Consider the following 22,937-nt stretch of genomic DNA (forward strand, 5'->3'; position numbering starts at 1 on the left):
TCCTCAAGTTCACTACTTCTGTGTTCTGCTGGATCCAATCTGCTACTAAACCCATCTACTGTGTCCTTATTTTCAGATTGTGAATTTTCTTAGCTCTAGAAAATCATTTCTTTTTTTATAGATTCCAATTCTCTGTTTAAATTCTCCATCCTCTTATCTAATTCACCTCTTTCTTCTCTTTTCTTTAACGTGTTAATCATAATTGTGTTTGTGTCCTATGTTACTGGACCATCTGGAGCACCTGCAGTCTGCATCAGTTTTCTGTCTCTTCTCTTGACCATTAATCACGTTTTCTTGCCTCTTTATATTTTTTAGCAATTTTGGATTATATGACAGACATTGGGTAAGAAAGAATCATAGCGGTTACAGACGATGCTTTCTTCCTCCAGAGGGGACTGCCCTTGTCCTCTGTCAGGCAGGTGGTGTGACAGTCAGTTATGGCATTCCGTTCAGAAGTCGGGCAGGCTGAGGCTGGGCTGCAGCTTCAGTGTGGTTACTGCTGCTGTAAGCCTTGTGGGTCTCTGTCTTCCTAGACCCTAAAGTCTGCAGGAGACCCTGTCTCCTGGCCTTCTAGGTGTCAGCTCAACCTCTAGCCCCCTGCCCCATGGAGCTCCAGAATCTGGCAAGTGTCTTGTGTGGAGACTGGCAAGATGCTTGAGGCATGCTTAGTCTCCTAAGTGCCCCAGAACTGCACTTAGCAATTAGAAGCTTACTTTTTCTTTTTTCCCCTGCCTCCCCAGAACCTGGCAGGTGTGCTGCTTGCATGCCCCCAAGTGTCCAATGGGTTCCACCAGCCCCCAGTGATTAGATTCTCTTTCCCCAGCGGAGACTCTTTGCCTAGGAAGCCTAAGCTCTGGACAAGACTGGAATCTTCAATTGCTTCCTGGGGGGGAAAACAGCCAGAGGAGACTATCAGCTCATCTCTGAAGGGCTCTCCCCTCTCCGGATCCTCCCTTCCATAGCTCAGTTACCTTTAAGAATAAGATTTGTCAAATATCCAGTTCTTGCAGCTGGAGAGCAGCCTGCTGCAACCTGAGGCACCCTGTCAGTCCCAAAGCAAAAGTCGTCCACGTTTTCTAAACACACGTGGAGATGCCTAGTCATGTCTGCCCATATTCAAAAGCACACATTTATTACAATATCCACTCACAAAATTTCACCCTCTTCATCAATTATTTTATGATTGACTCCATGTTCGTTTTTAAGTAGTCTGTTTAGATACCTCTTTCTGGCTTTCCCTTCCCAGGGTGACATACGATCCTGAGGTGAAGGCTGCGGTTTCTGACGCTCTGTTTGTGAACACTGGACCACAGAGGACCACACAGTGACTGATAAGTCCTCAAGCCCTGTCCCTGGAGCAGCCCTGGGCTGCTCTGTAGATTCTCTGTTTTCCATCTGTGGGGAGCATGGCAGAGACTCCAAGGGGGTGATAGGCAGGGTAGCCTGGGGGCTGCACAACTGGGTCCTGCCACCCCAGGGCAGCGGCACAGTCACATTCCATCTACACTGGCTTTTGGGGATAATATGCCAAAAACGATATTGGATGGGGCCTGGGGATTTTAAATAGCTCATCCTTGATGGAAAAGGCTTGACTTCTGAGACACTACAGGAGCTGCTTGCCTTGATCCCCACCCCCCCAGAAGCCAACACTCTGCCTCCAGACCTGCTCGCTCCATCGCCTGCACTGGCCAAGGGAGCACGTGCCTCCGCTGGCTCCCAGGCCCTGGCTCCCAGGCCCCTCCTGCAAGCCCCTGTATGCTGGAGCTCCTGGACCCCCCCTGCAAGCCCCCACCTGCTGGAGCTCCCGGGCTCCTGCAAGCCCCCACCTGCTGGAGCTCCTGAACCCCCCCTGCAAGCCTCCACCTGCTGGAGCTCCCGGGCCCCTCCTGCAAGCCCCCACCTGCTGGAGCACCGCACTCCTGCCTGGCCTCAGCGTGGCCAAGCTTCCCATTCATTTCTGTCTCCTCCCCAGGTCCTCCCATGGCCTCTGGGTCTGGGGTCACATCCCCAGGATGGAGCACCCCCAACCGACTCCCCAAAGACCACCCCAAGGCCCAGGGGTGAGGGAAAAGCCCACAGCTGTGGGGCTCACTTCTCTGGCTCCTCACAGGCAGGCTCCATGCTCTCTGGGTCCAGAAAGGAAGCCTGGCGCCAGGCTGGCCATGCTGGGCAGGCTTCTAAGGGGAGAGCCCCCCCTCCCACTCCCCGCTTCCCCTTTCCCCTCCCTCCAACCCCCCACCTTATTTTCCGCAGCAACGTGTGGAAGGGCCGGAACAGCTCGGACATGTCTTCCACCTTGCGCTCCAAGTTCAGGGGTCCATCCGCATAGACCACGAGGCCACTGCATTTGAGACACAAAAACCAGCGTGGTTAGGCCTGTGGCCCTCTGGACGAGCTCAGGACCTCCCAGCTTAGAACCACAAGGAGCCCGCGTGTGGCTGGCCTTGCGGCAGCACTGCACCCACACAGGCGTGGTCTCTCCCGTAGCCTCCTGGGGCCGAACGTTACAGACACTTAGAAAAAGCAATGAATGGGCCAGCCCGTGGCTCACTCAGGAGAGTGTGGTGCTGATAACACCAAGGCCACAGGTTCGGATCCCATATAGGGATGGCCGGTTAGCTCACTGGCTGAGTGTAGTGCTGACAACACCAAGTCAATCATTAAGATTCCCTTACCAGTCATCTTTAAAAAAAAAAAAAAAGAAAGAGCAATGAAAATTATTACCCAGACTTTAGCATCTTTTAAAGTTGATTAGCTTATGCTCATTGGAGGGATCATAATCATAAAAATAAGTCTGTACACAGCAGTGTTGCAATCACATGAATGAGATTCGTTACCGAAATCGACCTCCTTGAAAATGGAAAAACTGGATTTTTGTTTAAATTTATCTGTGGAGGTTTATGAGAATTAGACCCAAAGCAAGACACACGCTGGGGGTGAGAATTGGGTCCTGGGGGCTCCCTCCCACCAGCCTGACCAATGCTGTCACCCTTCAACGCAGAAAGCAGCCTTCTGCCTCCCCCCGCAGGACCCGCCCTCTTCCGGTGCCCACTGCTCGAGAGGCACTGCCTCCCCAGAACCGGGGCCCGGTGCACCAGGCTGGCTTTCCTCGTGGTCCCCATCCCAGCATTCAGCTCAACACCCACTGAAGGCCGACCCTGCTCAGAGGCCACCTGTGGGCGGCCCTAAGTTCCACAGGCAGCACCACATTCAACCCCCCTGGCCCAGCTCCCAGCACCTCCATCACCCATGTCCAGACCCACCTCCCCTTGAGAGCATCCATCCCTGGAGGTCCCTTCTCTGGTCGCTTCCTCCTGGGTCTTTCAGGACCACACAGCTTGGGTCTTGGCAAGTCTCAGGTGCCCAGGGGACGCCCACCCATACATGCAACACCTGTCCCCTTGCTTCCTCATCAGAGTGCAGACGATGGCCATGCAGGCTCATCTGCATGAAGTGTCACCTGCATGTCTCTCTCTGCAAATGTGACAGGGTCTCACGGCCAGGATAGGGGTCCAGTCATCATCACCTGTAGTGAATTGAATTATGTCCTCCCAAAACTCACTGAAGCTTGAATTGTGTACCCCAAGTTTTATGTGTTAGAAACTTAGCCCCCACTGTGACTGTTAAGAGGGTGGGAAATCCTATTATGGTAATTGAAAGGTGGAGCCTTGAAGAGGTGACTGGATTGTAGGACCCTGCAGTAGTGAATGGATTAACAATGGTGGTCAGGGGCGAGGTGCTGAGGACTTTAAAAGGAGAGTCTGTCTGTCACTCTCTCCGCTCTCTCTGCTCCACCACCTTGCAATGTGAGACTCCTGGGTCACTGTCACCCCCACCAGATGTAGATATGTTCCTTGGACTTTGGACTTCCCAGCCTCAGAAACTGTAAGCAATAAGTTTTGTTTTCTTATAAATCACCCAGTCCCATATATTTTATTATAAGCAACAGAAACGGACTAATACACGATCCAACCCGGAGTCTCCATGGTTCAGGAACAGTCTTTTCATCCAACACATCCAGTTCAGTGAGAAAAACTGATTAACGGAATTGAATGAAGGGACTGTTTTCCCTTAAAAAGGTTGGGTTTCATGTGCAAGAAGATTCAAAAGTCACAAGAAAAACATGGGCTATGCCACGTCTTGGGGTTTGACAGCCGTGACTGGTGGCCTATTGTGGCCACTCACACTGGGCCACAGGAGAGTCTGGGCTGTGATGAAGGTCTGTGTCCTGAGACACCCATAGCCAGGCCTCTGTGCCATTTGCCATTTGGTCTGTTTTCTAGATCTTACATGAGATGACAGTTCTGATTAAATGAACAGAATTCAAGGGACAATTTCCCAAGATAGAACCTTAACTTCACAGATAAACCAGGAGGTCTCAGGACAAAGACCAAGTGAGAACAGACAGACAAGCAGGGGGTTGGTGAACCCCTGCCCTGGATTCCTGGCAATCTCGACTTCCAGAACGCAGCCGGGCAGGCACCCGACTCTGGCGGTCCCTCCGCAGGGAAGCCTCCTGTAACCCTGGGCAGAGCTCCCCTGACTCTGCACCTGGGATTCAGCCTGCAATGATCAGTTCACCTGGTGTCTGCCCGACTAGGCACCTCACTCCCTGCCCACACCTGGCAGTGGCGTGGCCCAGGGGAGGACACTGCTGCCTCATCAGTGCAGCGAGAAGGGGCTCGCCTGGTCGCATGGCCTGGCATGGTGCTGAGATGAGACCCACCCTGTGAGCAGGGCCTGTTGGTCTGGGGCCGCAGAAAAGAACCCATTAATTATGAGGGCTCAGTGCACAGACCACCAAGTCTGCCATGCCCAGCCCCTCCCATGAGCAGTTGGGGGACCTGAGGACGTCCTCTTGGCTGTGTCCCAGTGTCCAACAGCGATATCTGTTCCCACATGCTAGAGCACTCCAGGCACCATGTGCTCTATGCTGGCTTAGCCCTCCTGCTCAGCAGCTCTGGGAAGTGCATGGACCACCTGGCAAGTGCAGAGAAGGCACATGGGACAGCCAGGCTGTGTCCCCACAGATCTGGCATCTCTGTGGACAATGGTGAAGTTGGTCTCCAGTCCCAGTGCTTCATGTCCCAGCAAGCACGCAGCAAATGTCCGTGCAGCAGGGGCAAGGGGTGGGGGGATGCAGAGTGGACCCTGGATGGCAGCCTCTGCACCGGGCTCAGCACTTGCAGGAATCTAGCAGAGAACCAGGGGGCAGCTGCAGAACGAGGCCCAGGAATGAGCCACTGAAGGAAACAGCTGAGTCTGCAGCGGCTGCTGCCAGTGGCTACTGCCTGACAGGTCTGGGAGACCCAGGCATCACACCAGCACAGGCCACACAGGTCCATGTCTGTGCCATCACCAAAGTGGGCAAGGCAGCAACGCTGCTGAGCCTGGCAAGCAGGTGCCAGATCTTGAGGCATGGGCATGGGCGGGGCTTGTAGACGGCAACGTGAGGGCCTGGCCCAGGTCCAGCCCAGGCGAGCAGGTTAGAGGGCACCCAGCATGGGGGGACACCAGGGGACCCCACTGGAAGGGCAGGTGGCCAGTCTTCTCTTTTTCTTTTTTTTTAAAGTTGAGATGAAGTTCACATAACATACTCCTAAGCATTTTAAAGTGTACAGTTCTGTGGCATTTATCGCAGTCACAATACTGGGCAAATATCCCCTCTTTTTTTCAAAACCTTTTTATCATCAAAGAAGAACACCCTCTAAGTAATCACCCCCCACGTCCCCACCCCCACCCCCAGGCAGCCTCTAATCTACTCTCTGTCTCTGAATTTGCCTATTCTGTACATTCGACATAAATGGAATCCTACATGACCTTTTGACTGGTTTCTTTCACTTAACATCATGTTATCAAGGATCGTCCACATTGCAGCTCAGGTCAGAACTTCGTTCCTTTGCATGGCTGAATAATATTCCATTGTATGTATGAGGGTACTTCAAAACGTTCATGGAAAGATTTATATCATCCTTCAATTCTACTTTTCCATGAACTTTTTGAAGCACCCTCATGTATATGCAATGCCTTTACCCATTCATCCACTGATGGACATCTGGGCTGTTTCTGCCTTCCGGCTATTAGGAGTAATGCTGCATAAACATTCATGAGTAAGTTTCATGTGGATGTTCTCATTGTCCTTGGTATGTGCCTAGGAGGGTACATGATATTGCCCAGGATATTTGGTATTACCATGTGGATCGTATAATTCTATGTTTAACTTTTTAAGGAACCACCAACCTGTTTTCCATAGCAGCCACATCATTTTCCACTCCCACCAGCAGTGTGCAAAGTTCCTACTTCTCCACATCCTCACCAATGCTTACTCTTTTCAGTTTTTTTTTTTTTTTAATGGACAGTCCGGAGCCCTTGACACTGGTGTTATCAGCACCACACTCTCCCAAGCGAGCTAACTGGCCAGCCCTCTTTTCAGTTTTCTTTAATTACAGCCATGCTGGTAGGTGTGAAGTGATACCTCATTGAGGTTTCGTTTTGCATTTCCTTAATGACCAATGACGTTGAACATCTTTTCGTGTGCTTCTTGGCCATTTGTTTCTATCTTCTTTGGAGAAATGTCTATTAAAGTCTTTGCCCACACTATCAGTCAAACATGTCCCCTAGAAGTTCATGTGTTGGAAACTTGATCCCCATTGTAACAGCATTAAGAAGGTGGGAAATCCAATTATGATATTTGAAAGGAGGGCCCTTGAGAGGTGACTGGATTGTGAGGACCATGCCCTCATGAATGGATTAATCCCTTCATGGAGTAGCAAGTCATCTTGGGCGCGGACTGGTGGCTTTTTAAGGAGCACATGAAAGAGCTCTTGCCATTCTTAACATGTGACACCCTGGCCACCAGGGGACCCCGTAGAGAGTTCCCACCCAGATAACCCTCACCAGATGTGTCCTTGGACCATGGACTTCCCAGACTCCAAAACTGTAAGAAATAAATTTTGTTTCTTTATAAATTACTCAGTTTCAGGTATTCGTAATAAGCAACAGAAATGGACTAATACAGCCCAGTTTTGACCTGGATTGTCTCTCTGTTGTTGTGTTGTTAAGGATTCTTTCTATATTCTGGGATCTAAACTTTTATCAGATAAATGATTTGCAAATATTTTCTCCCATTCTGCGGGTTGTCTTTTCACTTTCTTGATAATGTCCTTTGATGCACCAAAGTTTTTAATTTTGATGAAGTTTAGTTTATCTACTCTTTTCTTTTCTTGCTAGTGCTTTTGGTGTTAAATCTAATAGTCTACTGCCAAATCTGAGAACATGAAGATTTACCCCTGTATTAGTTAGGGTTCTCCAGAAAATAGAATGAGAGAAAGAGAGACTTATGTTAAGGAACTGGTTCATGCAATTGTGGAGGCGGGTAAGTGCACAATCTGCAGGGCAGGTCAGCAGGCTGGTGGCCCGGGCGGGGAGGTCTGACATTGCAGCTCAAGTCTGAAGGTCAAGTCTGGAGCAGAATTCTCTCCTACTTGTGGGATCTCAGTCTGTTTTCTCTTAAGGACTTCAACCTATTGGATGAGGCCTGCCCACATTATGGAGGGTAATCTGCTGAACTCAAAGTGTACTGATTTAAACATTAATCTCATCTTTAAAGTACTTACACAGTAGCATCCAGACCGGTATTTGACCACATACCTGGGTACTGTGGCTTAGCCAAGTTGACACACAAAATTAACCATCACAGGGTCCAACTTCGTTCTCTTGCATGTGGCTATCCCAGCAACATTTGTTGAAGAGATGGCTCTTTCCTCATTAAATGGTCTGGGCACCCTTGTTAAAGATCAAGCGGCCAAGATGCTTGAGCTTATTTCTGGCCTCTCAGTTCTACTCCATTGGCCTGCACATCTGTCCTTATACCAATACCACACTGCTTTGATTTGTAGTAAGTTTGGAAATCAGGATGTGTGAGTGCTGCAAATTCTTTCTCTTTTGATATTGTTTTGGCTATTTAGGGCCCATTGCAGTTCCATACAAATTTGAGGAACAGCTTTTCCATTTCTGGAAAAGTTTTGATAGGGATTAGTATTGCCATCCTAAATATATTAAGTCTTCCAATCCATGAACATGGGATGTCTTTCCATTTAATTAGGTCCTTTTAAATTTTTTTTAGCAATGTTTTGTATTTTTCAATATCCATGTCTTTCACCTCTTTGGTTAAATTTATTCCTAGATATTTTATTCTTTTGAATGTTATTGCACATCTCTTATAAAACAACATTTAATTATATGCAATGGAATATTACTCAGCCTAAACAGGAAGAAAATTCGGACGCATACTGCAACTTGGATGAATCATGAAAACATTATACTAAGCAAAATAAGCCAGTCACAAAATAACAAATATTGTATGATTCCACTTATATGAGGTCTCTAGAGTTGTCAAAATCATGGAGACAGGAAGTAGAATGGTGGTTGCCAGGGGCTGGGGGGATGAGGGAGCAGGGAGTTCAGGTTTAATGGGGACAGAGTTTCAGTCTGTGAAGACGGAAAAGTTCTGAACGTGCATGGAGGTGACGGCTGCCCAACAGTGTGATGAATGTGCTTAATGCCACTGAATTGTACACTCAGAAAAGGTTCAAATGGTAAATTTTATGATATGTATATTTTACCACAATAAAAAAAGAACATTTAGTGCTTTGGTCTCTGTTTACAAAAGTTTTGCGTATCATGTTTATAACGAAAAATATCTGCTCTGACTAGGTAAGCTAAATTCTAGTACCTTGGGATACCTGAAATAAGTCTGTAGTTACATCCCATGTCCTGGAAAACATTATCATGAAGCTATTTTAACTAAGAAGTAGATGTTCTGTCACCAGGAGAGTCACAAAATAACCAAGAATGCTTCTTGTAACCCTTACGTACATGCAGATCCCTGTGCGTAGGATGCAACCCAGTAACAATTCAAAATCAGTAGGGCACGTGCAACCAATAGAAAAACTGATGTTATGATAAAGGGGGGCTGTCCTCTTCTCTCTCTGCTTTATTTTCCCCCTTTCTTGTGATTATAAAATGCTAAGCTCTGCTGGTTCCCTTCAAAGCACATATCTTGGAGCAACCTGACCTGTGTGTCTCCCCAGGTGCAATCATCATATTGGCTCGATAAACCTTACGCTTTACATGCTTGGCCTCAGTTTCTTTTAGGTCAACAATGTTAAGAAATTTTGTAAAGTAGAGACACCATTTGGTAACAACGTTTTGTACCAAACATTAATACACTGAGGATGTTTTTGCACGGCATTAGGGATTTTTCTCCAATATTATTTAAATGCCTGAAGCATCATTTTCAATCAATCCCTTCATTCTGGATATCCACACACACACCCTCAATTTATTACGACTACAAGTAATACTTCCGGGATAGTCTTTGCAAATTCATAGTTGTGCCCCGTCCGATCAGTGCAACAAAACTGCAAAGGTCCACTGTGCTCCCCATGCCAGGCACTGGGGCACGTGAGTGAACAAAGGAGGTGAACCCCGCTGCCCTCCCGGTGATTCAGCATCGTGGGGAAGACACAAAAACAGTGCAAATCACATTGTATGAGTAACCCAAACAGGCAAGTCCACAGAAACAGAAAATGGATTAGTGGTTCCCTGGGCTGGGGATGGGGTGAGGGAGTACAGGGGGTGAGGTGACTGCTAATAGGTAAGGGGTGTCCTTGTAGGGTGATAAAAATGTTCTGAAATTAGGAGTGACTGTGGTTACACAACTGTGAATGCACCAAAAACCACTGAATTGTACACTTTAGACAGGCGAGTCATGTGGTAGTGAATTATATCTCAATAACGCTGATAAAAAATAAATAACACAAAGTATGTAAATCATGCAGAGTGTGAGAGGTAGCGGGCAGCTGGGCGTGGTGGAGGGGACACTGGAGTGGAAATTGGGGGAGGCAAGGGCATGGGGGGTGCCGTGGAAAACACCAAGGCAGAAAACAGCAGTGAGGCTGCTGGGGTACGGGAGCCACCGGCAAGGTGACCGCCTTCTGCTTTAAAAAGACCATCCATGGAACACGGGTAGGTGAGGGGCTTATCTGGGGAGGGTAGGAGCCTGTGGGCCCATGCGGAAACATCCTGGCGGGAGGGCAAGACAGGAAGGAGGGGCTGCCCACCCTGCCCAGCAACGGGGGTGGAGGGTGTTGGGAAGGGACTGACTGGCAGGGTCTCGCTCCGCACAGGTCTGGGAAGCGCTCCATGCCCAAAGCAGAGCTGCAGGGATGAGCACACAGAAGGAAGGAGCGAGTGTAGACAGGACTGAGGAGCCTCCAGTGGAGCCACCAGGGCTGTGCTGATGGGGACAGTCAGACCAGGACACTGGGAAGTGACCACTGGATCTAGAGGTTTTGTTTCTTTATTCTTTTAAAGGAATTGGTTTAAGATAAATCCTTAAAAGTAAACCCAGTTTGTCGGAGTCAGAACTTTGAGGAGATTCACCTTCTCCCCAGGACACGTCCCCACCAGCAGCAGGGACTGGTCTCCAGAGGGGGCCCCCTGCCCCCACCCCCAGCAGCTCAGAGCACGTCCCCACAGGGCTGACCCCAGCCCCTTTAGTCCTCACTGGCCCATTCCCAAGGCCAAACCCCTGCCAGCCCACAGTGGCCTCCTCCAGAACCCTCTAGGGCCCTACCCTGCCCTGCTGACCTTTCAGGCCTCAGTTTACCACCACCTCCCCCTGCAGCAGGCCTCCCCTGCTGGCCACAGTTGAGAGTTTCTGCTTTCTTTTGTCACAGAGGAAGAGCAGGCTCTGGACCCTCCAGCTGGACTTGGTTCCGCCACCTTGAGCAGAGCCTCCACCTCCAGGAGCCCCTCAGCCATGGAGCAAGAGGATTTCTCAGAGGGTAGAATTACTGCGTGAAGACTCAGAAGGGGGTGGGGGCCTGGGCGCAGCCAGTGCTTGGTAAACGTCCCATCATTGTCTAGAACACTGTATTTGCTGGGTGGGAGGGGCGGGAGCTCTGGGGAGCACAGGAGTAAAGGGGAGGGGGCAGCAGAGAAGCTCCATCCCCAGCTCTGCCACCCCTCCCTCTCTGCTCTGACTGCCACATGGGGTCCCAAGACACCCACATCACAGACACAGGATCCTGCGAGGGTGTGGTCCCAGGAATGCTGGCCACTGGAGCCACTGGGGCTACCAGGGTGAATCACCCTGTCCTCGCTCCAGCCCTGGCGCTGCCTGTGCCCCTTTGCGTGTGCTGCCTGCCTGCCCTGAGTACCCCCAGCCCACGGTCCATTGCCTGACCAGCCCCCACTCCGGCTTCAGGAGCTTTGCTCCGGGCCAGCTGCCTTAGGAGCCTCTCCGTGGAGCCTCCAGCTCCTGTCCACCCCAGGGGGGTCCCTGCATGGTGCCCCCACCCCCAGTATCCAGAACTCGCCACAGCAACTGCTCTCCTGTCCACCCTCCTGTCCATCTCCCTCACAGCATCGCAGTATCCCTAGGACAAGCAGGGGGCCAGGAACTCAGTAGTCACTCCATACATGCTCGCTGAGTGCACACAGGGAGGAGAGTCCTGGGCGCTGCCCCGGGCAGCTGTGGCCTCTGCCCATCTTGCCCTGAGCGGCCACTGTGGACCAAGAGGAGGGAGAGAGGGAGGTGGGCTGCAGGTCCTCAGGGACCGGAGGGCAGCCCAGAGGGGGCAGCTTTAGGATCCGCTCACAGCTGGGCTCTCATCCGCTCCTTCCCAGTGGAGGATTTTGACTACAGCCTGGCGCACCTCACGACTGCTCAGACCCACAGCCTGGCTCTGAGATGAGAGACCTGCTTCTGGGGCGACCCTCTCAGCTGCCCCCTACGCCTGCTCCCCGCACCTGGGCTTCAGCTCCTGCAACCGCTCTCCCTGCCTCCTCCCTACGCTCTGAGCCACCCATCATCTCCTCGAGGTCCCCTCAGGCCCTCTCCAGGCCCTCCCTCCAGCCCGAGCCCAAGGGACCCCACACTGGTGCCTCCAGGAGAGGACCACCCGGGACAAAGCCCCTGCCCACCGGGCCCCTGGCTGCCACTCTGTCTCCCAGGACGAGGACCCCCAGGTGGGCTGTTCACCCAGACAGGACAGAAGGAGGAGCAAAAGCTCAGACGCCAGCAGGCAGAGCAAGAGTGAGGTCAGCCAGTGGCAAAAGTGAAACTGGTCAGGGAGGAGTCGCCATGGTCCTGCAGCCACCTGTGCTTGGCATCGAGGCGACACAGAGGCGGATGCAGAGCTGAACGAACACAGCAACAGATTCGAGGGTGATAATCCAGGAACACTGTGTGTGGGGCCTTTGTCACCTCGCTTTTATTTTTAAAGTGTTTGCTGCTAAGAGAGGCCTGGTATTCCCTGGAGGCTCTGAACAGGTTCCCTCCGTCCCCGCGGGCTCTACGGCACCCAGGAGCACCCGCAGGAGCACCGTGCACACCCACCGGCACGCGGGGCTCTGTGGAGCCTCCAGAGGAACCATGGTTCCGTGCGGGGATGCGGCGCCAACTGCACTCCCAAGCACTTGCGAGGGGAATTTTAGAAAGGGCAGGGTTTTTGTGTTTCCAAAGGCACCGCTGGAACCTTAAAGCTGCGGTGTCACTAGGAGGAAGGCCTAGCTCTTCAAGGAAAGGCTCAGCCCCCCACCCGGCTGGCAGAAATAAGGCTCTGACCCAAAGGAGCTCTGCTGTTTCATTTGTTAAACAAAGAAAAGAGGTAAGGGCCCAAACGCTCATTACTTTCTTCCAGATGAGTTTGGCCCAGAGAGACGTTTGCCTGGAAAGGAGACAACGTAACAGAGCCTGTGGCCCAGCCAAGGAGGGGCTCTGTGTGGTGGGGGCGCCTCTGCCTGAGGACACTTCACTCCAAGGCACTTTCCCACCGGCCTCTGGGGACACCCCATCCTCCAACTCCTGCACCTTCAGACAGAGTGAAATCCCCAAATTCTAACAATAAAGCAGAGTCCCAAGTGTCACCTCTCTGCTGTGACAGAACCCAGTCCCACTTCTTCTGGTTGGCTGACCTTGTGAAAGAAGGAACCCGTGAGAAAAGAGGAAAAATAACAGAAGGAACAGGGCCAGGGGCACTGAACTGCGAGGGGGTTCTGGAAAAGCCAGACAGCGTCCAAAGACCTCCCTAGACACCTCCCTGAGAAGGCAGCTCTGAGGACACAGGGGAGTGCATGACCCAGACCAGGGCAGGGTCTGGATTCAAGCCCCAGCACCACGTCCTTCCGCACACGGCACCCGACTTGTCCCTGCCGTCGAGGGAGGCACCTCTGTCCTCTGCAGGCCCTGGAAGCTGGGCCTGTCCTGCCGCACCCCACTTCCCACGAGAGAGGGCCTGTGCTCGCCCTAGCACACTGCTGCGTGTGCCTGTGCTCCAGGTTCCCCTCCAGGCCCTCGCGGGTCCTCTCCACGGCCTGAGCCTGGACTGGTCCTGAGCTGTGGCCACCCCACGCTCCCCCGGCCCTCTCCCTGTTGTCCACATCATCAGTGGGCATCTGTCCCGAGGACTCCCCGCTCCTGACTCTCTGAGCAGCTCCCCACCTGCACGCCAGCTGCTCACTGGGCCACCTTCCCTGCTACAAGCCCAGTGTGCCGCTCCATAGACCTCTCCATGGCCCCATCACTCTTCCCCCCTCCAGGACCGCCCACCTGGCAGGGGGACAGGGGAGTCCCTGTCTGGAGTCAGGGTGTGGCTGAGCAGCAGTGCACCAAGCCCAGAACACCCAGACTCTGACCTTGGCCCTGTGAAGCTCAGATGCTCAGCCAGTAACCACATGCTTCCTGCCTCAGTGTACTTAGGACCTAAAATTCCATGTGCTACTGTGACATATTTGAGCCTCACAGGACCCCAAAGGCCCACCTGTGTGCTCCTTGCTCCCTGACGTGCCCTCACCCAGCGGGAAAGGCTCCCTACCAGGGATTCCCTGTCAGCCAGACCACCTGCCCCCACCTGGTCTTCCACCTCATGGGCGTCCCCCCTACGCCCCAGCACCAGCTTTCAAAATTATTCAAACAAGCCAATCACCACCTCCCAGGGGAACCAGGGGGCACCTGGTCCTCTTGTTCCCACAAAGCCTTCCTCTCATGGCCCTTGCATGGTCCCTCTGTGCCTGACTGCACCCCCTGTGGCCCTGAGTGACATGCAGTGTGCACCTCCCCTGGACCGTGAGCATCTGTGTCTAGTCAGTGGCTGTCGATGCCCCCTGTCCAGTGTTGGGGCGCTTGTTTAGCCATCTTGAACTGTTCAGGGTGGTGGATCCCTCCCTCACCAACGAGGTACACAGGAGGCACTTAGAACACTTGGCTCCTCATCTGCCCAGGGACGACAGCAGGCCTGCCTGGGGGCTGCCCGGGGGCCGCTGAGCAGCCACCCATCAGGGGTGTAAGCACCACTTACCAACAGCCACAGGAGCCTGGCACCACCAGATGTGACAACACTACAGGTTTCTGTTAAATGACCATCCGGGCAGGAGGGCACTCACCACACGATGGCCAGCCTTGGAATAGTGAACATGAGGGCCGGCTCGTAGTCATCAATCATGTCCTGGGTCAGGTACCCGAAGACCAGGGCCCTGGACGAAGGGAGAGAGAATGAGCAGGAGTGGGGCTGGCTGCCACAGCTGCAGGTCAGGCCCAAGAGGGGACCTGCATGCTTACCCCTCGCCTGCATCCAGCGCAGCAGACAGGGTGGGATGGTGAGAGGGTGGGGAGGTGGGGAGGTGGGGAGGTGAGGAGGTGAGGAGGTGGGGAGGTGGGGAGGTGGGGAGGTGCGGAGGGGAGGTGAGAGGTGAGGAGGTGGGGAGGTGGGGATGGGAGGTGGGGAGGTGGGGATGGGAGGTGGGAGGTGAGAGGTGGGGAGGGGAGATGAGAGGTGAGGAGGTGGGGAGGTGGGAAGGGGAGGTGAGAGGAGAGGAGAGGAGGTGGGGAGGTGGGGAGGTGGGGAGGGGAGGTGAGAGGTGAGGAGGTAGGGAGGTGGGGAGAGGAGGTGAGAGGAGGGGAGGAGGGGAGGTGGGGAGGGGAGGTGAGAGGAGAGGAGGTGGGGAGGGGAGGTGAGAGGTGAGGAGGTGGGGAGGTGGGGAGAGGAGGTGAGAGGAGGAGAGGAGGGGAGGTGGGGAGGTGGGGAGGGGAGGTGAGAAGAGAGGAGGTGGGGAGGGGAGGTGAGAGGTGAGGAGGTGGGGAGGTGGGGAGGGGACGTGAGAGGAGAGGAGGTGGGGAGGTGGGGAGGTGGGGAGGGGAGGTGAGGAGGTGAGGAGGTGGGGAGGGGAGGTCAGGAGGTGAGGAGGTGGGGATGGGAGGTGAGAGGTGAGGAGGTGGGGAGGTGGGGAGGTGGAGAGGGGAGGTGAGAGGTGAGAGGTGGGGAGGTGGGGAGGGGAGGTGAGAGGTGGGGAGGTGGGGAGGGGAGGTGAGAGGTGAGGAGGTGGGGAGGTGGGGAGGGGAGGTGAGAGGTGAGGAGGTGGGGAGGTGGGGAGGGGAGGTGAAAGGTGAGAGGTGGGGAGGTGGGGACGGGAGGTGAGAGGTGGGGAGGTGGGGAGGTGGGGAGGGGAGGTGAGAGGTGAGGAGGTGAGGAGGTGGGGAGGGGAGGTGAGAGGTTAGGAGGTGGGGAGGTGGGGAGGGGAGGTGAGAGGTGAGAGGTGAGGAGGTGAGGAGGTGGGGAGGTGGGGAGATGGGGGGGGAGGTGAGAGGTGAGGAGGGAGGTGGGTGGGTTGGGAGGGAGGTGGTTTGGTTGTTCATCTTGTCATGGCTGAGCCTTCCCGTTTTTGTCCTGACACACGACTTCACCTGCAGGATATGCACTTTGGGCCCAGGGAAAAGTGACCATGCCGCAGAGGAACGGGCCAGGCAGATGTGAGGAGGGGAGGCCTCCCCCTCCACCCCTGCCCACAAAGTGAGGTGAAGCCAGATGTGGTGTTGGAAGATGGCAGGCTGGTACCTTCCTATCACGGCCATCTCCTCAGCAAGCGCATTCCCACAGGGCTGCCCTGTGCCCCGGGTCTGGAGCAGGGTGGGGAGGAAAAGGGACTCTCTGGATGCCCCCGGCACGGCCCGGTCCTCACCTCTCCACTGTCTCGCAGAACAGCACGATGACCTCCTGCTGCACGTAGTACTCCCTGGGAGACTTCACAGGCACCATGGCAGAGACATAGCTGCAAACAGCCAGGAGTGTGAGTGCCACCCTCACGCCACCATGGGCCTCCCCTAAACAAAGTGTGTCTTAAATTAAGGCCACAACACTGCAGCACTGCCCCATGTCAACAGTTTCCTAAATCCCTGACTCCCGGCTTTACGACTGATATTTGAAACCAAAAGTCCTGCCCGGGCAGGCCTAGTGCAGAGTCTCCTCGGGCCCCCACGGGCCCCCACAGCCCTGCCCCATGTTGGCCCTGACACCCTGGAACCGTCACTGCCCACTCACATGACCGTCCTCCACCTTGGCGGGAGAGCAAGTGGATGACGAACGAACGCGTGCGTGGGTGGGAGGACAGTCCCCTGTGCCCTGCCATGGGCAGTGTCAGGCCCTGCGGCCCACAGGAGCCAGCTCAGCCGGGGCACAGGGGCTCACAGGAGGTTTGTTGAATGACTGTAAGAAAGTGACACTTTGTCCAACCATTCCCCAGATGACAATACTTTCTTTCCTTCTAAATCACTAACTAATTTTTCTCGTTACAAAAGCTTCCTTAGGAAATCTGGGGAGACGGAAGAAAACGAAACTGAATCTTCCATAGTCCCACTTCCTAGAGAAATCACCTTTAATGTTTTGGTTGATTTCCTTCCATACAGATGACAAGAGGGACAATTTTATTAACTGGGACCACCGTGGACACCGATGTTTTGTCCTCTTTTTTCACCTGCCGTGCGTGTCGTCCCATTGTGGACATGTCATAGTGTGCCTGGCCCCTCAGGCCTCCCTCAAGTCCTTTCCTTGGAGTCCCACGATGGCCAGAGCCCCGCTCCACCCCGCCTGGGTCCCCTCTGCTTCTCTCCCCTCCCTGGAAAGGCCCCTCCCCCACCCCCTCATTGTGCCCTGCGGGGGGTTAATGGACCAACAGGTGGCCCCAACCAGCAAGGTCCTCCCTCTGCAGACCCTTGAAATGTTATTTCTACAATGAAATGTCAGGACGAGCCCCAAAGAGCGGGCTCCCCCAGACTCATAAAGCAAAGGGGTGGCCCCGCGTGCCCAGGGTGCACATGTGGCCCCCAGAGTCACCTCAGCTCGAACTCTGCGAACAGGACGTCGAAGTGCCTCAGGGCGTCCCTCATCTTCTCCGTGTAGCTGTTGAGGTCCCGCAGCGCCTGGTCGCGGAGGGCGCCCCGCACGTCCTCCAGGCTGCGGGTCAGCTCCTTGGCCAGCGGGCGCATGGCCATGCTCTCGGGCTCGCGGTTCATGATGATGGAGCCGGCGGCCAGGCACTGCGGGCGGGGGACACAGTCAGGGGAGGCCCGAGCGAGTCCCCTGTCCCCGGGAACCTGACTCTGCTGTGCCCATCTTCTCACTCGGGGCAAGGATGCGGGCACCTGCTCCTGGTCCCCTCTGGAGAGTGCTCTCTTGAATTCAGAACAACCGTGGCGGCAGTCACAGATGTCTCCTACCATGACCGACCAGAGAGGCAGGCAGGGAAGGGCTGGCCAACGTGAGGCCCTCGGGGTGGGGGGCTCCAGGCAGAGGCCCCACCATGTACCTCTCCTCCCCACCCTCCCCATGCAGCCACAGGGATGGCGGTCGGGGAGCCAGGAGCCCCGGACGCCACATTCTGGGTTGTGCCCCAGGCACGAGGCAGCAGGGCCGATCCGGGCTCCCCGAGTACCTGACCTTTCTGGGGAGTCACAGACCCCGCGTGCTAACAGTCTCCTGGCTCGGAGCACATGATCCTCCTGGGAACTCACGGGTACAGGAGTCCCTCCACTCCAGATGTGTAAGGGGGTTCCTCTGCCCCTCAAATCCACCCACACCTGCCTGGGGTGCCCAAGGCAGCTCCAGTGTGCCTGCGGTGACATGGGGTTCCACCACACTGCTCTCAGGCTGAGGGGACCACCCAGTCCCCAGGCAGGGCTGTGCTGAGGTGGCTGCTGAGCAGCGGGCTGGGCCCTCACCACGCCTGGGCCGGAACCAGTCACCGGCCGGTCCCATGGTGATGCTCAAGAGGAGAAGCAGGAGGAGCTGCCATCTCCCGGTGACAGCGCAAGAGGGCCACTGCCTTCCCAGGCCCTCCCTGTGGGGAAGCATGGAGCTCACGGCGCCACGACCCCATTTGGAGCAGCCGGACCCCGGCGCAGGACCTGCTTCCCCTCACGACCTTCACAGCTGCCTCTGCCCCAGGACCCACTTCACACAGGTGAAAACTGAGGCTGGGAGGAGGGATTACCTATCTGGGCCACCCACAGTCAACCAGCACCTGGGGGAGGACGCCCCACGGGATGGCCAGGAGGAGCGAGGTGGCCGCAGGGACGGGGGGAATGCGGGAGCGGATGTGCGCACGGCCGGGCAGGGTAGGGTGAAGACCAGGCATCCAGCGCCTCGTGGAGAGTGAGGCAGGGAGGGCGGGGACAGCATAGCAGAGGGGCCGACAGATGTCGGGGGACCCCTAACATCTTGAGAGCATGGCCAAGTGGAGCAGTCTCGGGTGTCCACACAGTGGGGTGGGGGGTACAGGAAAGCCCTGGGCTAGGGGAGGCTGGTTCCATCACCTTGGGAATAAGACACCTTCCTCTCGGTGCCTCAGTTTCCTTGTTGGGAGATAAAATCAGACAGGCACAGGTGATGCCCCGGGACAGCTCCCCCGGGGGAGCTGCTGTGGCCGTGCTGTGGGTGGGGGAGGGGAACTACTCTTCTTGATATTAGTATTATTGCTATTAAGAACACTTTTAGGTCCTGGATGTCTGGGGGCCTGAGAACTTCCTAAAAATCACATGGGAAACTTCATTTGCATGTGCAGTTTTGGGGGCACAGGGTTTCCCTAGACCCTCCAAGGCGTGTGGCCTAACAGGCTCCAAGCTGCCATCCAGAAACCGGGGACAGATAGAACCCTTGGAGTAGATACCAGGTCCTTGCACCTGCAGTGCCCATGGGCGAGGTTCAAGGGGAGATGGCTGGGAAATGCCCAACATTAGACACTGGAACCCAGGTGGCGGCTGCTACCTCAGCACCGAACCACAGCTGGCCAGCCAGGTTGTCGTGCCGGATCTCCTCGGGGAACTTGACACAGAAATCCCGTGGGGCGCGGTCCTGGGGGATACACTCGTCCATGATCTGGTTAATGATGTTTAACACGTTGTCCTGAAACAGAAACGGAGAGCGTGCAGACAGCCATGTGTGCTGCTCAAAAACACGCACAGTGCATTTTACTGATTTTGGGGATTACGAAAGTGATATAGTAACCCATCCATGCTTGCTATAATTGCTACAAAAAGTTCAAACATTCCAGAAGTATCTAAAGAGTGGAGCTCCTGCATCCCCCTTACACCTATGTATTCTCTAGAGCGCCATGATGGCATGGCTGTTCATGTGATGACGCCTGGGAGCTTTGCACATATCTACATAGATCCCACATCACCTCTTGTCACAGCTGTACCCGATTCCTTACGGGAAGACAGCCCCGTCTGCTGGTGACCGACACCCAGGCTACCCTGAGTATCTCTCTGAGCACCACACGCATATTCCTCAGGACAGAGTTCAAGAGATGGAATTGCTGGGTTGACAGACACAAATCAAAATTTGATTTTGCTGCCAAGTTGCTGTGTTGCTTGTATAACATCACAAGCCCATATCATCCCAGGTTTTCACAACACTGTCAGGCACCATCTGCTGTCAAGGAGCAGTGTCACTAAGTGACGCTATGTGGAGCCAGCCCATCTCAAACCACCCAGAGGGGCTCCAAGGCTTGTCTCCAGAACGCAGTCAGCATCCCCTGTGTGAATAAGAAGGCCTCACCCAGCACCGGCGATCCCAGAGCCACTGGGCCAGACAGACTCAGCCTGTGTAGACAGAGGCCACAGCACACGTCTTAGGGTCAGGGGAGAGCAGGTACACCAAGGCCAGGCACAGCGGGGCCCTGCTCCTGCATCTGGGCGATATCCCCCCACCTCCGCTGGAACCAGCAGATCAGCAGCAGCAATGTGTCAGTCAGTCAGCACCTAGGAGGCACCAGCTTCCAGGACTTGGAGACCCTGACCCCACCCCTCACGCCCGAGCAACATGGGACAGGCCACTTCGCTTCTTAGATCCACCCGGCCCATCTGCAAAACGGAGACAATTCCTGGGCTGCTGGGAGGCCTGTGTGAGCTAAAGTTTGTAAAAGCCTTGGCTCCTCCCTGGCCCACAGCAAGCCAAAACACACGGCAACTTTTGTTTTAAAGACTCTTTAAAATTACTTCACTGTATTTCCTCATGCTCAAAATACAAAGTATAACAGACTGCTTCGAACATTGTGTATGTATGAGAGAAACAAGCTCATTTCATTGCATGTTAATTTACATTCCATCCTTTTCTTTAAAATTGTACTATTCTTTAAACATGGGCCATTCATTCCATAGAATTACAAGAACATGGAAAGTTTAACTTTTTCCTTTAATTTGCTAAATATAAAATAAATGCACACTCATAACAGAAAAGCTAGAAACAATGGGAAAATACGGAAGCAGGGAAAATGTCCTTGGGGAAAACACTACTGCAGGTTGGGCGCATTCGTATTTCCTTCTAAATCTGTCCACCAGGGGCCTGTTCTCGATCAGTGTTGAGGTCAACCTGTGTACATGATCTTGTATGTTGTCACTTACTGTTGGAACACGTTGTTAGAATTCTTCACAAATCCAACTTCCGATGGACACCTACATTAGATTCACGCATACGGGCCATACTATTAACTCACTCCTTCCTCTTTTGCTGGATATTTACCATGTTTCTAATTCTCCACCACCATAAATAATGTCGCAGTCACTTTTGTGGTGCATGACACTCCAAATTCTGGATTACTGCCTTGGGACCCACTGATTTCTGGAAATAGTATCACAAAGTCAGGAGTATACGCTGCATTTACAGACTGATTAGATTCCGCCAGATTGCTTTCCAGAAAGACCTCACTATTTGACACTCTCACCCTGGGCAATTCTAAATCTCAGCCTCCCTCCTTCCTGTCCTGTGAGGCTTGAGTTTCATCTTTCTCTGGAAGCAGATATGAAAAATCGCCACGAGTGGAGAAGTGTGGCCTTTCTAATCCAAGAAGTCAGTGTACTAAACACGAGGAAATCCTGCAGTGCAAGGAAAAATTTTAGCCTTTATGATACAAAACATAAAAATAAAATTCAACCAACATCAAGTAGTACTTCTAAAAAGGTTTTCTTTTTAAAAAATAGTCATTGCTTTTTAAAAGGTTCTCTGGGTAGGAAGGTCTCTTTCTCGTGACTCAACAAATTAATGATCAAATAATGGCAATAATAACAATAGTTAGTGTTTAGTAAATGTTGAGCCAGGGACCTAAGGCTCAACAGGGGACACGACTTGTCCAAAGTTGCGTAGCCGTCTAGTGCCAGTCCTTGGACCCACTCCCCACCCCCCTGGTCTGCCAGGACATCAGCTGCCTGAGGGCAGGGTCTTTTTTATTCACTAATGAGTCCCCAGTGCCTAGAACAGCACCTAACACAAAGTGCACCTCACCGAACATTTGGTGGGACTTCCAATTCCAGCCAAGATGGAGTAACAGGAACCGAATTTACCCTGCTCCAAACAGCAACACTAACAGCGATTCTTAAGACACTGGACACCAGACAGTGAAGAACGGTGCTCCCTAAGAGACGGGAAACACACAGCGAGCTCTATAACGGCCCCAGCTCGTTGTCGGCAGAGAGATCCAACTTGCACTCTAAATGACTACAGTAGAAAAGAAGGAAGCTCTCTTCTCTGACCTCAGCTTCCACCTTAAGAAACTAGAAAGAAAAGAGCAAATGAAACCCAAAAGCAAGCAAAAGAAAGGGAGTAATAAAGATCAGAGCAGAAATTTAATGAAAGAGAAAAGCAATAGAGAAAATCAGCAAAGCCAGAAACAGTTCCTTTGAGGAGATCAATAAAATTGATAAACCCACCAACTCGGTTCAAGAAGGAAACAGAGAAGACACAGCTTCCTGGTGACAGGAACAAGAGAGGTGACATCACTACGGATCCTACAGGTATCGAAAGGACTAAAAGAAAATATTATGAACAACTTATGCCAATAAATTCAACAACTTAGATGAAACTTCTTGAAAGATACAAACTACCAAAGATCTTTCAACAGGGCCAGCCCGTGGCTCCCTCGGGAGAGCGTGGTGCTGACAACACCAAGTCAAGGGTTGAGATCCCCTTACCAGTCATCTTTTTAAAAAACAAAACAAAAACAAAGATCTTTCAAGAAGAACTAGGTAAGCTGAAAAATCCGATATCTATTTAAGAAGTTGAATTTGTAATTAAAAATCTTCCCAAAAAGAAAACTCCAAGTCCAGATAGAGTCATAGCGAATCCTACCAAACATTAAGAAGAAATAATACCAATTCCACCCAAAATCTTCCCAAAAATTGAAGAGGAGGGACTACTTCCCAACTCATTCTATGAGTCCAGCATTATCCTGATACCAAAATCAAACAAAGACTATGGACCAATATCCCTCATGAATATAGATATAAAAATTAGTTACAAATGATTAGTTCTTTTAAAATGTTTAAGAAATTGAGTTCAACAACTCATAATGCATCATGAGCAAGTGGGATTTATCCCAGGAATACAGGGGTAATTTTTTTTTAACATTCAAAAATCCATCAATCCATGTGCGCTTAGGCTCCTCCTGGACCAAGTAAGGCAGAATGTCTGGGACTGAGCCCTGCTGAGCATATTTCCTAGTTTCTCAAATTGGCTCTGGCGCTCAGTGAGGACTGAGAACCATTGATGTGGTCTAACTTCTGCATTTTCTTGGTAGCATGTCTGACCTCATCTGTGTTTTTAAAA

General features: G+C 52.9%; 1 protein-coding gene across 2 annotated transcripts in view; it reads right to left on the reverse strand.

Annotated features, from left to right (window-relative positions):
* Positions 1-22,937, reverse strand: part of ZFYVE28 (zinc finger FYVE-type containing 28) — a 128,593-nt gene that overhangs the window by 37,822 nt on the left and 67,834 nt on the right. For both annotated transcript variants that reach the window (XM_063108177.1, XM_063108178.1), the window contains exons 3-7: positions 19,104-19,241; positions 17,175-17,377; positions 16,024-16,113; positions 14,452-14,541; positions 2,240-2,341 (exon numbers count right to left, since the gene is read on the reverse strand). In XM_063108177.1, the coding sequence (XP_062964247.1) occupies positions 2,240-2,341; positions 14,452-14,541; positions 16,024-16,113; positions 17,175-17,377; positions 19,104-19,211 (593 nt within the window). In that variant the 5' untranslated portion in view covers positions 19,212-19,241. The remainder of the gene's footprint in view (positions 1-2,239; positions 2,342-14,451; positions 14,542-16,023; positions 16,114-17,174; positions 17,378-19,103; positions 19,242-22,937) is intronic.

Source organism: Cynocephalus volans, chromosome 9, assembly GCF_027409185.1.
Source record: "Cynocephalus volans isolate mCynVol1 chromosome 9, mCynVol1.pri, whole genome shotgun sequence".
Taxonomy (NCBI): domain Eukaryota; kingdom Metazoa; phylum Chordata; class Mammalia; order Dermoptera; family Cynocephalidae; genus Cynocephalus; species Cynocephalus volans.